Here is a 17,198-nt window from a genome sequence, read left to right as displayed (position 1 = left end):
TTTGTGTCGAATTACTTCAGCTAATTATTATAAACATACACTTTTGTAATAATCTCGTAATAATAAGTATAAAGTAAGGACCAACTGTGTTTACGACTCTTGTTGATAAGAAAATAAATAATCATAATACATTTTATACTTGTTTTATTAAAAGAAAAAACGATGTTATTACTAATACAACTTATATCTTTTTCCAATTTACTCATTTTTTTCAATTTACACAGCCATAATATTATCTAAATTGATATTATTTCTTACTTTTTCCTTTACTTTTACCCTTTCCTACACGCCCTTTAGCGCCTTTGAATTTATTTATCTTGCCGCCAAATACCTTCTTCTGTTTGTTGAAAGGTTTCTGTCCTTTGTCGTTCTGCTGTCTTCTGCCGCCGGCTGATTTATTGAATTTTCCTCTACCTTCTTTATTCTGGAAATTTCTTTTTCCATCTGCTTGATTCTGGAACCGTCTTTTTCCTTCTGTTTGATTCTGGTATTTCCTTTTTCCTTCTGCTTGGTTCTGGAACTTTCTTTTACCGTCTGTTTGGTTCTGAAACTTTCTTTCACCACCTTTATGGTTGTGGTGAGGGGTATCTTGGTTTTTGTGAAATTTCTTCTTCAATTTTTTGTCCAGCCTCATCTTTTTGAAGCCTCGCACGCTGTCGTCGTCAGCTTTCCTCTTATTAGACTTGTGGGTAAAAAGATCTGCAAAATATGATTATAATTATGCTAACAGGAACTACAGTGTATTAGCAAATTTCCAATTGAGATTAATCATTACTCATGAGTAATAAGATACATACTCATACTATTGCTACATTCTCTATAACATCTATAAATATGTGAACAACTTTTTGTGCAATACCTTCTTCTGGCTCGGCCCCCACTTCCTGCCTGTAATAATCTGCGTCATCTTCATCCATTTCCTGCACGCCTTGCGACTCTGCAGCTGCCAACTCCATCAGCCTGCAGCAATTAACAATATATACATACATCCAGTACTTTATTACACAACAGTCTAACACTTTTATCAATGTTTTTTATTGCTATTGAATGACCAGACAAACATACTGCTGGTCTCATGGTAAGCGATACGACCGCCCATAATACAGTAATAACACCATACAGATCTTTGAATTACAAAGTACTGCACGGCAAAATTCTACTGCGTGTACAAGTCATCCAGCAACAGACTAAGTCCCATAAAAATCATTATAAAACCTTTGGGTCCGAAAATTGTTTTTTTGGCGAGGAAATACAATTATTCAATATCACCTACCTTTAATTACAACCGTTTTTTTAGCTGGGTTGGTGGCTAAATTATGAAAATAAGTGAACCCTATCCCTAAAAAAGCTGTCAGTGACATAGGAATCTTAGGAAAGATTGAAAAGTCAATTGGTAAGATTATTGCCCTCCTTAAAAATAATATTACTTAAATATTAGTCTTTATTTGATGGCAAAACAAACCTCTGACTTTCCGTAATTTCTTTCTTCTTCTTGATACCCTCCAGTGCCTTCTGTTTGAGTTCTTCTTTCTCCTTCTGTTTGCGTTTGACATTCTCATCTTGTTGTGCTTTACGTTTCTCTTTCTGCTTCCTGCATAAAAGTGAAACGATCAAATGATGAATCCACACTATCATTAAAAATGCGAAAGGATATCGGTTAAGGACTCAAGGCTTAAAACCAATTAAAATAAACTTTGGTACAGAATTAGTATAAATCCTATAAAAAAAATTCAAAAGAACCATTGTTTTTTACGAAACGAATTCCGCAGGGACTGCAGTGAGGAAAACCGCTTTAGTTATTAAATGTATAAAATTCTAAATCCATAGTTACCTCTTCTGTTCTCTTTTCTTCTTAATCAGTGCCTTTTCTTCTTCCGTCTTTTCTAGTAAATCGTGGTATAAAACTTCGCCGTCCATTAAGCCATCTTCCACCTGCAATTAAAAATTATATAAACAACGGAAACTATTGCAATAGCTTGCATTTACTTATATGATGTGTCCTAATATTTCAATAAAGCATGGCATGAAACTATGATTACTGACACAAAGGCGCTTTTTTCGATAATTATTTTATGAAAAATGTATATCTTGTAAAATATTAGAACTTAATTTATATCTCTGCACTTTCAATATAAGTAAAAAATATATTACTATACCTTCAACAGTTGAAACGTAATCCTGGGTCCAAGTTCGAATAACCTTATAGCTGATTTGGACTCGGCTGCAGCTCCTCGCGAAGCCAGGTTCTGAGGCAGCACCACTTGTGCATTGGGATCATCTTCAAACTCGCTTTCTGACAACATTCCTGCCCTGGGCAATAACAAAAGTAATTTTTAATTTCTAGTCGTGATTTGAACATTGTTGCGACGATTTGAGCATGTGACGTGAAACATCTGGCAATTTAAAAAATAATGATAAAGTTTTTTTTTTCAAATTTTGTCTTGTGTCCATTATTTATTTATGAAACAATTAAATTGTCCCTGAGAGCAATATTAGTCAAATCACAAGATTAAATTTTTTTTATACTTACTTATCAAAGAATTCTGACATATCCTTGCAGCGATTTAAGTTAGGTATTTTGCCTTGAACCATCTGGAAAAAAAATTAGATAAACTATTATCAAATGCTCTTAACAGAAAACATTTTTTTTGTGTATAATATATTTTTTATAATCACTAAATATAAATAAACATCCAATTAGATAGAAAAGTAATATAAAACATGTTTTGCAATAAAACTATAAGAGATATTTCTTGCTCATATGGTACATACCTTTTTAGTTCCTTTATTGAGTCCGACGGGAGTGGCTCGGATCACATAATGCCTCATGTCTATCAGTTTCGTCGACGGGTTATAATTCATCAGAACACATCTGCGTATATTTTTCAGTTTCACCTAAAAAAAATATGTTTTCTATATTCAGTGGCTTAAAAATAAATAAGTCCCATCTATGACCATGAAGGCTGCAAATTCTTCTTCGAAATGTCGGGGGAAAATTATAATATAGAGAAACCGCAATACAATCCGTTTTATTTTTAATTCAATGTCTAACATTGTGTAAACATAATAAATCATTAATATAATGAATCATTAATAAAGAAGAATGTAAGTTGCAGCCTAAAGTATGTGGAGTGATTCAAAAAATTTACAAACAAAAAAAAATGTGGATCATACTATCATGTAGGTGTAAATCTCAAAGTTTCTTGACCTAGTCATCATAGATTAAACACAGCAAACTTAATAAATAATCTTAAAAAATGCCTAAAATTTGCTATGGTATTTTTTTTTCTTAAACAATGTTTAATATTTTAAGCAATGTTCGTAACTCCTCTACTTGCGTGAAAAAGGATAGAATGCTGAATTGCTGTCATAATACTATAGCTCACTCACAGTAGTAATGTTAATAGTTGGGAACATGTTCTGGAACATAGTAGCCATCAGCTTCATGTGCATGCCCTCGCCGGAGAAGCTGTTCAGTACGATGAGCGGGGCGTGTTGGAACGCGCGCATCATCACGTACTGCTTGCGCAGGGACGAGATCACGTCGCGCGCGAGGCTGTACTGGAAATATATTATCATTTAATACCACATATATAAATGAAAAATCTCTTTTGAACTAATGGACTGTTTCTATTAAACATGTAAATGTATAATTTCAGTATCAATGGAAAAATTATAAATTACTTACAAACAAATAAAAAATATTTGTACACAATAATATGTATTTCAATGGCAATTTCATTTCAAATGTTCAAATATGTCATAGCATGTTGCCTATAAAATATATTATCATTGGCCAAGTAACGCTGCTTAGTAATAAATTAAATTTAGATTTTACTCGTAAATAACTTACATTGTGGATGCGGAAAGTGAGTGTGGGTCCTCGTGGTAGCCTTGCCAGCCTCATGTAGGAGCCAAGCTCTGTTTCCGTGAAGACCATCATGTGTGATACATGCAGATAACCGGACACCGATACAAAATCTTTTATTGTGTTCTTCTTTCTTTCCTGCAAATAAATTTGTGTGATTAATGGCTAATTTATGGCTAAACAGTAGAGGATGAAGTATCCTTGCATTTCTTTACAAGAAAATGTTATATTTCTAAACACAAAAGAAAAAATATAATTTATATTATGCAATATATTCTTGTTTTTGTAATCCCAATCAGTTATTAAAAATCACAAGAAGCAAAATTTGTTTTTCTATTTACAAATATTTTAATTTTCTATTTATACAAAAGCAGAGCTTAAAAGCTCCACTTTTGTGTTAAAAGATAAACAGTTATTTGCTTTTTAGAAATATGGCTTCTCTTTTGTATAATAAGAAAATTAACAAGCAGGATTTACGTACGAAATTTACCTCTTGAATAATTTTTTCTCACTTATTAAAGTTAGCAGTTAATGACAAACATACAAACTTAATCTATTTTGTCTTAATAAAATGGTGAAATCTGTCGCCTCTAAACGCTAAAACAGCTGTCGTTCAATAAAGTTTGAATTACATTAAAATTCCAGGTATTACAGTTGTGCTAATAGGACGTATTTTAACTGAAAATCTGAATCTATTATACTATTACAAAACCTTTAGTTGTGTTGCTGTAAACGGCTCCATAATCTTCCTAAAGTCTTTGGCCAAGTCTTGTAGATCCTTGCTGCAATGTCCACGATGGATCACAAACGAATGCGGAGCCTTTACCAAGTTTTCTGGCTCTAAAGACTCCTTACTTGCTGGGTTTTTCTTTACGCACTTTCCCTTACGTCTCCCCATTTTGAAATGTGAAGTTTATTATTTTTATGATATAGTTAAACGTATCTTCAATAATTATTTTTACAATAGCTTAACAACCATGAGTTTCTCATGCTTTTGTTATTATTTTGAGGTTATGTTTGAACTCACGCTGTTTACTGCTGTCAAATTTCTATTTTTTGACGTTGTCAAATTTATATCGTTCAGAAATTGTTTGACTTTTAGGCGAAGATGAAATAGGAATGTTCAACCTATAAACTTTTGAACGTTTTATTCATAAATAACCTGAAGCTAAGTATACAGTTTTTTGAGTCAAGTAAAATTATGACAAATCGTAATCGCTTTCTAACAATATTTAATTTGTAGTTCTAGGTTTACCCAAATAATAAAGACTGGGAAGAAGTAAATAAAACACGACAAAACAAATCAAAACAGCTTTTATTTTTTGCTGGTTCATTTGTATATTTGCCATCCTTGCACATGTAACACTACACTAGGTTTTCTTTGTCTAAGTTTTATACATTATTACAGAAAACCTTCCCGACACTGAAACATTAGATTAAAATCGCTTAATGTAAAAAACGAATAAATACATGTTTAATATAATATGTTATTGCCGCATACTTCCACATTAGGACTTGTACCAGCAAACTTTAAATAGTATAGTGTGGTGAGAAGTAACTTCTAACACGGTTGTTTCGATCGACTAGCTCGGAAACCCGGCCGCCACCACAACTGGTTCAGCAAAGATAGTACACATCTTCAGAATCACATTTATTTCGCAAGTGAATATTGCCACGACCAGTGTAGCGGCAAAAACGGTCATGAAAACTCACGAAATGCTTCAATTTTCTATCCTATTTTAGTGCAGTAAAGTGCAATATCGATTAATATCCAACTATCCTAACATTTTTGGATTTAAATATGTGAAAATTAAACAAAATACATATATTTGGTAGAAATTCAACCCCGAAATATAATGAAACTATTTGTTGTCTATGCACCGCGTTATAATAATCTAATCGAAATATGAATCTGTCCCTATGATAAATTGCATTTTCATAAAAAGGCAAACAAAATATACAGAATATCTTATTATATAATTTTTGAAGGTGAACCAAATCGGCTGAGAGGTACCGGCCGCTAAAATTTAACACTGGCAGCAGACAAACATTCGATCCGTACGGATTGGTACATTATAAAAAAAGCCCCTAAAATACCCCCTATTAAATTATCTACTATCTATCAATACTATACTATTATTAGTTAAATACAGTAATGTTAATAAAAAAAAAACACATTTGACGGGTACACGTGTTCTGGAAGAATGGTCAAAACGGTTGCAATAATAATTGAGATCCGATATGTTACAGCGGTGGTGTGGCATTAAAAAGCGGTGTATCTTATCTTTAAACAGCCTCAAGGGAAACAAGGATCCATGTGTGTTCATTTAAGCGTGCTAAAATCCATAATACAACATGGTAAGTATTAAAAAAAAATATGTTAGACGCTATAAAATTGATTTTACGACATGGTGCCTAATGTTTCTGCTAATGTTACTTTTACACACCACTGCTTTTCGGTAACATTATTTATTACAATCTGTGGTACATTTGTCAACGGTGATAGATAAAACTGCCTGTTTAGAGTGCCAATTGCATATTAAAAAAGTATAAAAATACAAACATAACAAAACATGTATTCTGTTTTTAACTTGAATTTATTTTATTAAATGAGATTATATTTTAAACAGTCTGGTACGTTAATCAATTTAGAAAGTCATTTGATGATGTTAATGTCACAAATAGACACAACAAACAGACAGACAGACGGCGTGACTTACAATTTAGAAAAAAAAACAAAGCGTCAAGCTATTAAAAAGCTGCATCGCATTAGTTAGTAACAAAATGTTTTTACACGTTTTTTTCATAACGACAAGTTTGACTCGAGTTTGTTAAGTCGAGTTAAGACCACGTCGACTTTAAAAAAAAACTATTTTATAGCGCTCCATCTTCACAAAGAGATGACGTAAAATGGTAACGTTTTACAAAGTTTTTTTTTTATATAAAAAACACGCCACGTGCGCATCGAAGCGTTTTATGGATTACGTTGTTTTCAATGCGGTTTTTCCTTAATTTACAATGAATTCTTTTTAATGATTAGCTTACGGTAAAGTTGCTTGATTGAGGCGAATTCAGGAATTCTTGTTATAGATATAGGATCGATGTATCTTCGACATCCCTCCCCTGCCTTCATTCATTATGTACATTAAAGTGAAATTCAGTTAAATGCTTTACTGTTCAAACGTAACAAAAGTATTCATCATGATGAAAGCCAAACTTAAATTGATGCAAATTTGAAAAAACGAATTCCTGAATCCGCCTGTGATTCCGGGAAAAATATAATGCAATCGAAAAGTGAAATGCGTAATGTACAAGTCGTAGGTCGCTTTAATATATAAAATTGAACATCATAGAACGTTAATAGGGACGATGGGATTTCTTCAAACGACTATACATAGCCTCAGATATCTATCGAAATTATTGTTTGAGAATTTAATATCGAATTTAAGCCAGAAAACGTTACATGAGTATGACATATGATAACTATACATGTATAGTATGATCTATGGTACGAAAGAAAAGATGTCCTAGGAGAGGAGGGACATATTCTTGAAGTCTTGAGCCGTATACGCCCCGCACAAACCTCAACATACAGCCTTCGGCAGATGGTGCGTGACATAACGAGATGTCAGGCGTGAATAAACGATAAAATCATTTCGTACATTGAAATACAAAAGCGACATGTTCCATCATACAAAGCATCACAAAATGACTACAAAGAAAACGTGGAGACAACAGAACGTTTAAGTTGAACACAATATATCGATAAATTATTAACAAAATATGTTTATATGCAAAAAATATATAATCCATGTGTCGCCCGCGTGCTGTAGAGCTGCGCTCACACTATCGATTGAGGACGCGCGAACGTGCGCTTTTTCGAATCTACTATAGCTTTTAAAAATCGACTAATGTCGATAAAAAATGTGTGGTATAGACTATTGTCGAAGGATATTTACACAAAGAAGGCATATTTAATCAAACTATAGTATAGCCCGGTACACATTATTTAGACGTTACAAAAATACCAAAATGATACAAGCCCAGCGCAGTTCATCGACTAAACTATAGATTCATTCGAAATTGATACGCTTAATATTGGAAAATGTCGCTAACATACCTAAGATTATATTGTTACACGACGAATTTGCTATTAATGGAAAAACATTTAAATATTTTTATATTATAAGAAATAAGTATGAATGACTTACATTTCAATTGCACTAATAAAAAAATAAAAATTTCGCGCGTGAACGAAAACAGTAGAAAATCGCCCCTGATTTGTGGAAACACAATAATCCATTCGCGACGCTAAGTTAAAAGTATCAACTACGTTATGATATTCTTTAATTCATCAGCTACCCAGCTATAATCACTGTAATTAAAACTATGAAATAAATGAGTAGAATTAAATTAATCCGTCGAGTGTTTCGACAAATCACAGACGAGTGAGAGAGATGTTTATCGAATGCCCTCGCGGTGTGACCCGTGGGGCTGTGCCGCGTTCCCTTCGCGCGTTTGTCGCGAGTGTGCGCGCTGCCTTACTGCGCGATGAGCGGGTTAGTTCAAACTCGCTGAACTAAATATTACAAAACGTATGTGATACACGGATGGCGTTGGTATCTGTTCCGTGCGCGATCACAATTTAGTCGATTAGTGCTGGTCCATCTGAAAACAAACAATTCATATTTATAACTCAAGAACCAGTTTTATAGATAAAATTATATTTTATCATATTTTTAGGCAGAATAAATTTAAAAAACTAAGTATTGTTCCTTTGCCCAAGTGCTCAAAAGTTTTTTTTTATGTTGTACAGAAATATTATTTTTTATACTAATGAAAAATAATAAAAGTAATAAAACATAATAATTTTTGTGAAAAGAAGAGTTAAAACTTGACTATAATATATATTGTGTTTAAAGTTTGCCTACAGTTACTTGCATGTTCTGTACTGAATATTAGCAATTTTGCAAATAGCATTGTCGTCTCGACAAAATATGTCTGCTATGCAATATACAACTTTAACTAAAACGTCGACTAAGCATCGATAAAGAACTTCCGTACACAGCTATGTACTCAAATTCAAATGCCAATAATTTATTTCTGTATGCCAAAGGCCTTGTCGTGATTGTTTTTAATCGATTGTCGATTTTAATGTAACCTCTAAAACCCTAGCTTTATTATAATGGTGGAATATCAAAGATTTTGTGTTTTTCTTTGTATTAAAAGAAAAATAGAAATACACGTCGAATTTAAAACCTCCTCCTTTTGTTGAACTTGGGTAAAAAAGACATAAAAAAATAGGTTAAGGCCTATCTAGATAATAGATGTCAACGCGTTATGTGTCCGCGTTGGCGTGAGAGTACTATAACGCGTTCTATTCAATACAATGGAGTAGAACTCACATTAATGTCTATCAAGCAAAGGTAAGAGCGACATTTCCTTTCCTTTATTTTTAAATCAGAAGCCATGTTAAAACGCTGCATTGTCGATCATGACCAGGTGGAAGGCTCTGTCCAAGGGTCAGGCATAACACAGCAGTTTTATGTATGTCCATCTATATAGAGTACATACCTGTTCCTGTCCGTTGGTTTCCTGTGACTTCATGACGTCTGGCAGATCCGGGGGCGAAGAGTAAGGAGTCAGATCCAATGCCTCGAATTCACCATTCTCCTTCCTGTATACATAGATAGTGTCAAGCGTTTTTACCATTTTCACTGGCACGCAGAGGTGTTATAACACCCACATGTCACCAACTATGTTAGATCCAATATAATGAGAGCTTATTCCCATTAATTAGCTCTGGGCTGTTATTGAGCAGAAAAGTGTATCACTTTGCCCATCCCGGGGATCAAACTCGAGAAATAGTGTTGATCTCGACTCTACAATTGTGTCGCAATACAACTAAGCCACCGAACCAATCATTTGAGATAAGGCAACATTTAGGAATGAATGATTATTACCTAAAATTTTTTAGTTTATATTGCCGTGCTAGGCGCAAAAACGGTATGTCGGGGAAACCTTATGTCGAGATAATCGAAGTTTTGTAAGTAAATATAGCTTTATAGTTTTGTACTTAAAACTAAGATAGAGAAACTCTTTTAAGGTTTTGTTTAACAAGTTCTAAACAAGATGCCGTTTTTTGGGTAAGTTTATTGGATGAGTATCTCTTTAAGCTATCTGATGACATAAAAATCAAGATTTTGATTTTTTTGAGATACTGCTTTTGAGCTTGGCATGGCAGTATAGATATACTAGCAAGACATCAACATTTCTAATTTATATGTATAATACAAGTCATAATTTCAGCAGTAGCATTATTTATTATTTTCCACAAAGAATTTTTTCATTTATGATTATAATATAATCTTGCTTGTTAACAGGTGATAATATTTGGGGTGACATTATCGACGATACCTGGATTACAAGATCTGATTACAAGCAATAAAATTTTATTAATAATGTTACAACACTATTCACGTCACTAATAAATGCTTAGGAAAGTAGAACTTTTAAACTAATTATTATAGTTTAGTCAAGAAGTTACATTACATTTAAAAATAGAATAGTTTATAGCTTTTCAAAGTAGATAGTAATAGATGTTAAGGTTATAGCTTAAGGTCCATTTTCATACATTTTGTTTCACCTTTAATCTGGGTAACTAAACAAGTATTGACAAGTAAAGAATTTAAATTCACGTCTAGTTAGTGATTAGTTCTCGCAGTTGAAAGAAAAACGTAAAAATAATTAATATGCATGGATATTTCGGCCTTTAAAATTTAATACGACGAAATTTTAAAGGCCGTGACTAGACGTGAATTTAAATTCTTTACTTGTCAATACTTGTTTAGTTACCCAGATTAAAGGTGAAACAAAATGTATGAAAAATGGACCTTAAGCTATAACCTTAAACAAAAATAATGCAATTAGGCATAGAGTGACGTTGCCACAATAATGGTGCGTGCGTGCGACCGACATAGCGAGATTTTCCTACTACGCTCTATAGAAACTTAAATATTAAATAGTAGTCTATTTTCCATTTTTAACCAAAAATAATGCCAATTTTGAAACCTTTTATGTTAATTCCCTCTTATTTTCTAATAGTCTTTTACCTTTTTATTTCTGTTTTTTTTTAAAGCTACCGCATCAACATGTGAATAAAATATATTAATTCAACCTGTTAAATAACAAGGTCACCAAAGGGGAAGGACCATTCATTCTGTTTCATAAAGACCTAAAGTCGCTAGACATAGACCTGTTGACAGTGTTGGAATGATATCCACGTCATGTGTGGTCGCGTACTTTATGCGCGTTGCTTACTATGACAAAGTATGAAAGACGCCCTACAGCAACTGCATTAGGTAACTTGGTGTGGTGGTTCAAATGGAACCTTCGAAGCGATCAACGCGCGATATGAATATCATACCCAGCCATGCTGTCTGGAAAGGTTTTATGAGCTGATGTGTTTCGGATTGCAGCAGAGAGTTGTATATAGATATACTAGTTTTGGACTCAGCTTGTGTCTGTCACAATTCTTGAACTCCATGAAATGCAGAATTATAGTTGATTCTTCCCATTACTTTCCGAGTCGGTCTGACTTACACATTCTATGTATTAAGCCTTGAATAATTTACACTTTACAAACAGGAACCTCTTGAATCAAGATGGTCAATTCACTTTATTTCAAAACATTCGAAATCATTATAAATTTGAATTAATTTCAACAAAACAGAACAAAACATAATAAAGAGTGGGTCACCTGAGAGCAAGTCCAATGGGCGCGGGGCACTGTGCCTTAGCAACGTTAGATGTCAGTCCATACTCAGCCAGGGTCTTCTCATCCTCCATTAGCTGGCTGTCTTTGTTGAACAGCATCTGGCTGGCAGGAGGCACCTTCAGGATGCCTAGGGAAAATGAAATACTTAACATATAGTTTATGATCCAATCATATACAATAAAGCTTTAGCATTTATTTCTTATCATAGGCTACTTTAAATCATGTGAACTGCAATTTAAAAGAATGGTAGAACGCAATGCACTTAATTATTGCAATTAATATTGTTATTTTGTAAAAAAAAAAAACAATTAGATATTTTTTTTGTAACATACCATTATAACAAAGAAAATATTGGATATTATATTACAAGCATGACAATGTTTTTCTACAGGCACATTTTGAAATTGGTATTTTAACTAGAAATGCTTATAATTTGCATAATTAATAATTAATTTATTTCACCATAATGTTTATTTAGCTGGAAAATAATCGACTAAACTGTTAGCACATACTTTATTAGTATTTTATGCACTGTTGAAGCAATAGTATAAAGCAGCATCATTAAAAATATGTTTCGCAAAAACCCACAACAAATTTATACCATATCCTTACCAATATTATTTAATACAATGAGATTAGAGCTTACTCCTTGCCTTGCAATTTGCTATAAACTAAAAGCTATTATGGTATACATATACTTAAACATAAGTATACCTATAATCTCTTACACCCAAAACTATTGCATTAGTCTAATAACAATAAAGTTTAGACATGCCATTATTTTGTAGAAAACAGGTGTTAATAAGTTTTGGAAGACAAATATATTGTTTGGTACCCCACCTTTGCTTACAATTGTCTCAAGGTTTGTACCTAATATATTAGAGAATTGCAATTATAACACCAAACTAAACATACATACTATTGTATTAGTCTTAAATAAAAAATTAGGTTTGTTAAAAAGACAATAAACATCAAAATTAGAGTGCATGTTGTGTTTTGCAAATCAAAACAATGACTCAGAATAATAGAACAAAGGAATGCTTAGATCAAAAATGTTACACCTGATTTCCTACCAGGTAATCATTAAAATCACAGAGTTCTATACTAGAAGCAATAGTAAGCTATATTCAGATATATGGAGATATTTCTGTAACTGATAATTTAAAAAGTATATTCTGGATACTACTTGTGCTAATAAATATCAAAACGCGATCAACTTAATATTATTATGTAGAATTAAATAATAGATTCGGTTCGCATAACAACAAACCATAAGCGCCCGACATTGTATCCTCGACTAAAAATAGATATTTCTCATATCGCCCCTATCGCACTCACCTTCGATCATTTTCTTCAATTCTAGTACAGTCGTAGCATCCTTTGCGTCTGTGAAGATGGTTAACTTTTTTCGCCTAATCATTAAAAAGACATCCTGAAAACAAATTCCATTTTTGAGGTTACCACAGATACGTATATTTTTACCTAAACAGAACTTCGATTGCACAAATACCACTACATATTTTTGTTTGTATACAATATATTTGACGCTTACCATTTTAAGTTTTTATTTTAACTATTTATTTTTAAGAAAAATCGCTTGAGCGAGGCGTACGAAATGAAATTATCGAAATGACAACTCTAGAGCAAACGAATTTGCGAGTTGCAACAGATTATAATAATCGCGTTCAAGAATAGATATTAGATAATATATTTGTGTATACTTTAATAAGTATTAAAATATTTTATTATGCAAGCATTATGTACACAAGTCTTTTACAAACAGTTATAAAAGAATTGGAAAGTAAAAGCACTCGAGTTATGCTATTTTTAGTTAATATGTCAAATGTTAATGCCGTACAATTGTTTCCTTTGCCTTTCTGAAAAGAAAATTATACACCACCAAATGTCAAAAAGCGTCGCAGCGAAGACCGTTCAAATTTCTAATTCGTTATTATGTTTTTAAAAAAATAATATATTTTAAATATTGTTGTTTATTTAAATTAATATATAAAATGATAGATTTTGCTGCACAAAAATTCATATACCTTATTTCCCGTTAAAAAAAAAACTTTAAAACATCCATTTCGTGTTTATATGTTGTCTCCTTTATCTACGCTATTACGCAGATAGAAAAAGAATTACTGTTTACATACTTCAAAACGCATTTGCAATTCTCAGATGCTTCGCGAAAATGGGGACTCTAAACTTTTGCATTTTTATAATGAATAGCGCTTTAATTTATGCTTTATAAATGTTTTATTATGCAAAAATAAAATATTATTGAAGACGCAATGTTACGTTGTGGTGAATAGAAGTTAACCTAAAATTTTGTTTTGTCAACATGGAATCACAAGTATGTGTAAATTGTCGTAACGAGAAGACAGTGAATTCGACGACAAACAGGCTGGTCACTGAAAATTGTGGCCATGTGAAATGCATGGATTGTTTGGTACAAGAAAAAAATGGTTGCTTGGCTTGTCTTAGTGCAAAAATTCAGGAGTCAAATGGGAATGGCTTGCAATTGGACGACAAGCATTCTGATGAGAATCAGCCGATCCAGGCACAAGATAAACATGTTAATGACGACAGTAGACCGAACAGCGAACCCTCCGAATATGAGGATTTGAGTAAAAGAAAAAAACCTGAGACGTCACACATTAAGGTAGAAACAGGTAAAAATTATCTTCATTATAAAAACATTTCAACTAAAAGTATCGTTGTTATTGCCTCATAATAGAATATAAGTACTCTTAGCATTAACAGGTTCATCATTTTTAAAGTTAGTGGTATTATAAACTTAATACTATTCTTTATAAATATAACACCTCAGTCTTACATTTCAGTATAGCAACAGCAAATTCATTAAATTTTAGCATATTTTTTACTCAACATTGTTGTGACTTAACAAGAAATCAAAATTCCAAATAATTATTTAACATTTCAGATGCTAATGGCAGATGTTATGTATGCACATTGTGCGACAAGAAGTTCCATGCTCGGAGTCAAGTAGCGTATCATGCGTATTGTAATGGACAGAGAAAGCCTTACCAGTGCCTGGAATGCTATAAGGTATTAGAATATGTATGAGTATAAATGAGAATTTTAGATATATAAACTTTTCCATCCTAATAGTAAGTTAGTTAGAACATTTTGATCTTTGTTGTAAGATTTGTTATACACAAAATGTTGAATGGGTCTGCATGTGATTTGCAGCTCTACAAAGTCCTGGATAAATAATCTACTAATCATTGTGAAAGAGTTCAAAGATTTTTATTTCAGGAAATGAATTTCAAGCACATATTTCATGTTGCAGAGTTTCGCTACACACTCCCATTATAAATATCACATGAGAGTGCACCGCAATGAAAGGACATACTCTTGTGATGTGTGCGGAGACAGCTTCTTCCAGATGTCCAAGCTGCAACGGCACAAACTCAAACACACAAGTAAGTACATAATTGTCTTAGTAACTTTATGTTAAGTAAAATATTTTTTTTTTATGTATATTATATTCAAGTGTAATAAAAAAGACTAAAGATATATTTAAAAATATACTATGCAGATGAATAATGTATAGTATGGTTAGTAAAAATTCTCAGTGGCAATGTTTAAGTTAATAGCTACTGTTTCAACCGAATCACATTTTTGTGTCCTCATTCAGCATATTAATTTATATGTTATTACAAAGGTCTTTAAAAGTTCCACTCAACTGCATTAAAAAATTATATAAAATAAACACTCCATGTATATATCAGAGGAGAAGAACTATATCTGCTCGGTGTGCAACAAGGCATTCAACAATGTGTCGTCACTCCGCAAGCACTCGCTCACGCACTCGGAGGAGCGTCCGTACCAGTGTGGTGTCTGCGACCGCGCTTTCCGCGACGGCTCCAACTACAGGAAACACCAGGCGAAACACGCTAATCATGGTATGGGACATACAACTGCCGTCTGTTACCTAAAATGCTGTTAACTAAAAACCTTATTTTAGGATACAAGCAAAATTTTTTTACGACATCTAAAAAGAATGCTCCTTGAAAACTACCAGCGGGATCAGGCCTATTTTGTCATATCTATAAAAACTTTTTAACAAAAAATTATACCACCTTAAAAAACCACTAAAAACAAAAAAAAAATAACATTACCTATATACAGTTTACCAATTTTGGAGTCTGTGCCTAATAATAGAAAACTCTTGTCATGAGTACTTTATAGTTCAGTATATTGTTAATCTCATAGGAGCGGAGAAGAAATGCACGTGCGGTTCTTGCGGTAGTGGCGGTGGACGGTGTACGGGCGGGGGCGGGACCGGGCGCGGCGGCGCGCGGCAGCTGCGGCGCCACCAGTGCCAACACTGCCCGCAGGCCTTCCATTCTAGCAAGGACATGCGCCGCCATGCAGCTGTGCATACAGGTAGGGATTCCACACTTTTTTAAATGACTATTTTCTTGTAGCCTTGAAAATTATTCTTATAACATTTTTGTTACACAAATATAAGATATAATAAAGTAATATAAGATATAATAATATACAAAGTCTATACAAGATCATTTCTAAATATTATGTTTCAGACACAAAACCTTTCCGCTGCAAAGTGTGCAAGCGTCGCTTCCGCAGAAAAGACAATCTGGAGCGTCACATCCGCAACACGCACCCAGACTTCGTGACCTCTAGCGCCGTAGAGTGCGACGAGACCGCGCTCAAGGAGATCATCACCAACGGCCAGCCTGAGAACGAGAAGACCAAGCTCGAGATCCTAAACCCCCTCCCCCCTCTCCCCGAAGAGGTCATGCAGAAGCACATGCACGGAAACGAGTCCGACGCAGAGATCGACAAGTCCTACATCCTGGTAGCGAACAACGCCCGCCAGAGCGTCATAGTCGGCAAGTGGACGGCAAAGGTAGAGAAGGAGCCGGTCAGCCCGCCCGAATGCGAGTATGTTCACAAGATACGAAAGGCGAATTCCATGGCCAGTCACAATAACATCCCCCTGCCGCCCATAGACGAGACGAAAATGCTGGAGTTGAATAAGAAAAGCAGCCTGGACGCGTTCGAAGTGGGCGCTCCGCCTAAGGACAAGAAGAAGGTTTATGAGATGATAATGTATGATGATGCAGACAAACGCGAGGCGGACGGAGACTCCGCCGTCGAGCCCTCCGACAGCCATTGGAAGAGAAGGAAAATGAAGCTTAATATGAACTGGTGAGTTTTAGAAGCAACGTTAACAGTGAAAATATGAACTTGGTATTTCAAAACCTTGTATTGTAGTAAACTCTTCAGAGAGACACGCAACAAAGATGCACTACAGACAATTGTATGTTACTTTACTTAGCCCTTTCATTTGTTTCAGATACATCACAGACTGAATATGTGACATACAAGGAGTAGGTATATATTATGCATATACTTATTTTTTAATTCATATGCTTTGATAAAATATATTAGTATTTTTATTGCTATTGATCGACATAAAACCCTCATAATACATAAGGTCTCTGGGAATATTGGAGAAATGTGTCGTTTTTAGGAAGCTCCAAGCAGCAAATATAGAGG

General features: G+C 33.7%; 3 protein-coding genes across 3 annotated transcripts; 1 reads left to right on the top strand and 2 right to left on the bottom strand.

Moving 5' to 3' along the window:
- Nucleotides 1–127: 127 nt before the first annotated feature.
- On the bottom strand, nucleotides 128–4,924 carry LOC115451569 (protein Peter pan). Its single transcript, XM_030179922.2, has 10 exons — nucleotides 4,581–4,924; nucleotides 3,854–4,006; nucleotides 3,391–3,561; nucleotides 2,773–2,895; nucleotides 2,531–2,592; nucleotides 2,157–2,310; nucleotides 1,832–1,932; nucleotides 1,463–1,591; nucleotides 860–960; nucleotides 128–699 (listed from the first exon to the last, which is right to left on the bottom strand). Exons 1-10 carry the CDS (start codon nucleotides 4,764–4,766, stop codon nucleotides 248–250), a joined length of 1,632 nt encoding a protein of 543 aa, XP_030035782.2. The 5' UTR covers nucleotides 4,767–4,924; the 3' UTR covers nucleotides 128–247.
- Nucleotides 4,925–5,165: 241 nt separating this feature from the next.
- On the bottom strand, nucleotides 5,166–13,356 carry LOC115451565 (elongin-B). The gene is made up of 5 exons (XM_030179915.2): nucleotides 13,198–13,356; nucleotides 12,984–13,077; nucleotides 11,628–11,772; nucleotides 9,443–9,545; nucleotides 5,166–8,536 (listed from the first exon to the last, which is right to left on the bottom strand). Exons 1-5 carry the CDS (start codon nucleotides 13,198–13,200, stop codon nucleotides 8,522–8,524), a joined length of 360 nt encoding a protein of 119 aa, XP_030035775.1. The 5' UTR covers nucleotides 13,201–13,356; the 3' UTR covers nucleotides 5,166–8,521.
- A 419-nt stretch (nucleotides 13,357–13,775) lies between these two features.
- LOC115447723 (zinc finger protein 239) lies at nucleotides 13,776–17,198 on the top strand. The gene is made up of 7 exons (XM_030174935.2): nucleotides 13,776–14,317; nucleotides 14,590–14,714; nucleotides 14,959–15,091; nucleotides 15,401–15,574; nucleotides 15,885–16,058; nucleotides 16,217–16,847; nucleotides 16,996–17,198. Coding segments are annotated over exons 1-7 (1,569 nt in total). The 5' UTR covers nucleotides 13,776–13,986; the 3' UTR covers nucleotides 16,997–17,198.

This window comes from Manduca sexta, chromosome 21, assembly GCF_014839805.1.
Source record: "Manduca sexta isolate Smith_Timp_Sample1 chromosome 21, JHU_Msex_v1.0, whole genome shotgun sequence".
NCBI classification, from domain to species: Eukaryota; Metazoa; Arthropoda; class Insecta; order Lepidoptera; family Sphingidae; genus Manduca; species Manduca sexta.
This window is presented reverse-complemented; position numbering and strand designations above follow the sequence as displayed.

Coding starts and splice junctions, on each gene's coding strand:
- LOC115451569 (XM_030179922.2), bottom strand. CDS start 4,766: ATGGGGAGACGTAAGGGAAAGTGCGTAAAGAAAAACCCAGCAAGTAAG. Junction 4,007..4,580: donor TTACAGCAACACAACTAAAG/GTTTTGTAATAG, acceptor ATTTATTTGCAG/GAAAGAAAGAAGAACACAAT. Junction 2,311..2,530: donor ATGTCAGAATTCTTTGATAA/GTAAGTATAAAA, acceptor GTTATTGCCCAG/GGCAGGAATGTTGTCAGAAA.
- LOC115451565 (XM_030179915.2), bottom strand. Junction 11,773..12,983: donor ATTGAAGAAAATGATCGAAG/GTGAGTGCGATA, acceptor CATTTTCCCTAG/GCATCCTGAAGGTGCCTCCT. Junction 9,546..11,627: donor CCCATTGGACTTGCTCTCAG/GTGACCCACTCT, acceptor CTATGTATACAG/GAAGGAGAATGGTGAATTCG.
- LOC115447723 (XM_030174935.2), top strand. CDS start 13,987: ATGGAATCACAAGTATGTGTAAATTGTCGTAACGAGAAGACAGTGAAT. Junction 14,715..14,958: donor AGTGCCTGGAATGCTATAAG/GTATTAGAATAT, acceptor TTCATGTTGCAG/AGTTTCGCTACACACTCCCA. Junction 15,092..15,400: donor GCACAAACTCAAACACACAA/GTAAGTACATAA, acceptor TGTATATATCAG/AGGAGAAGAACTATATCTGC.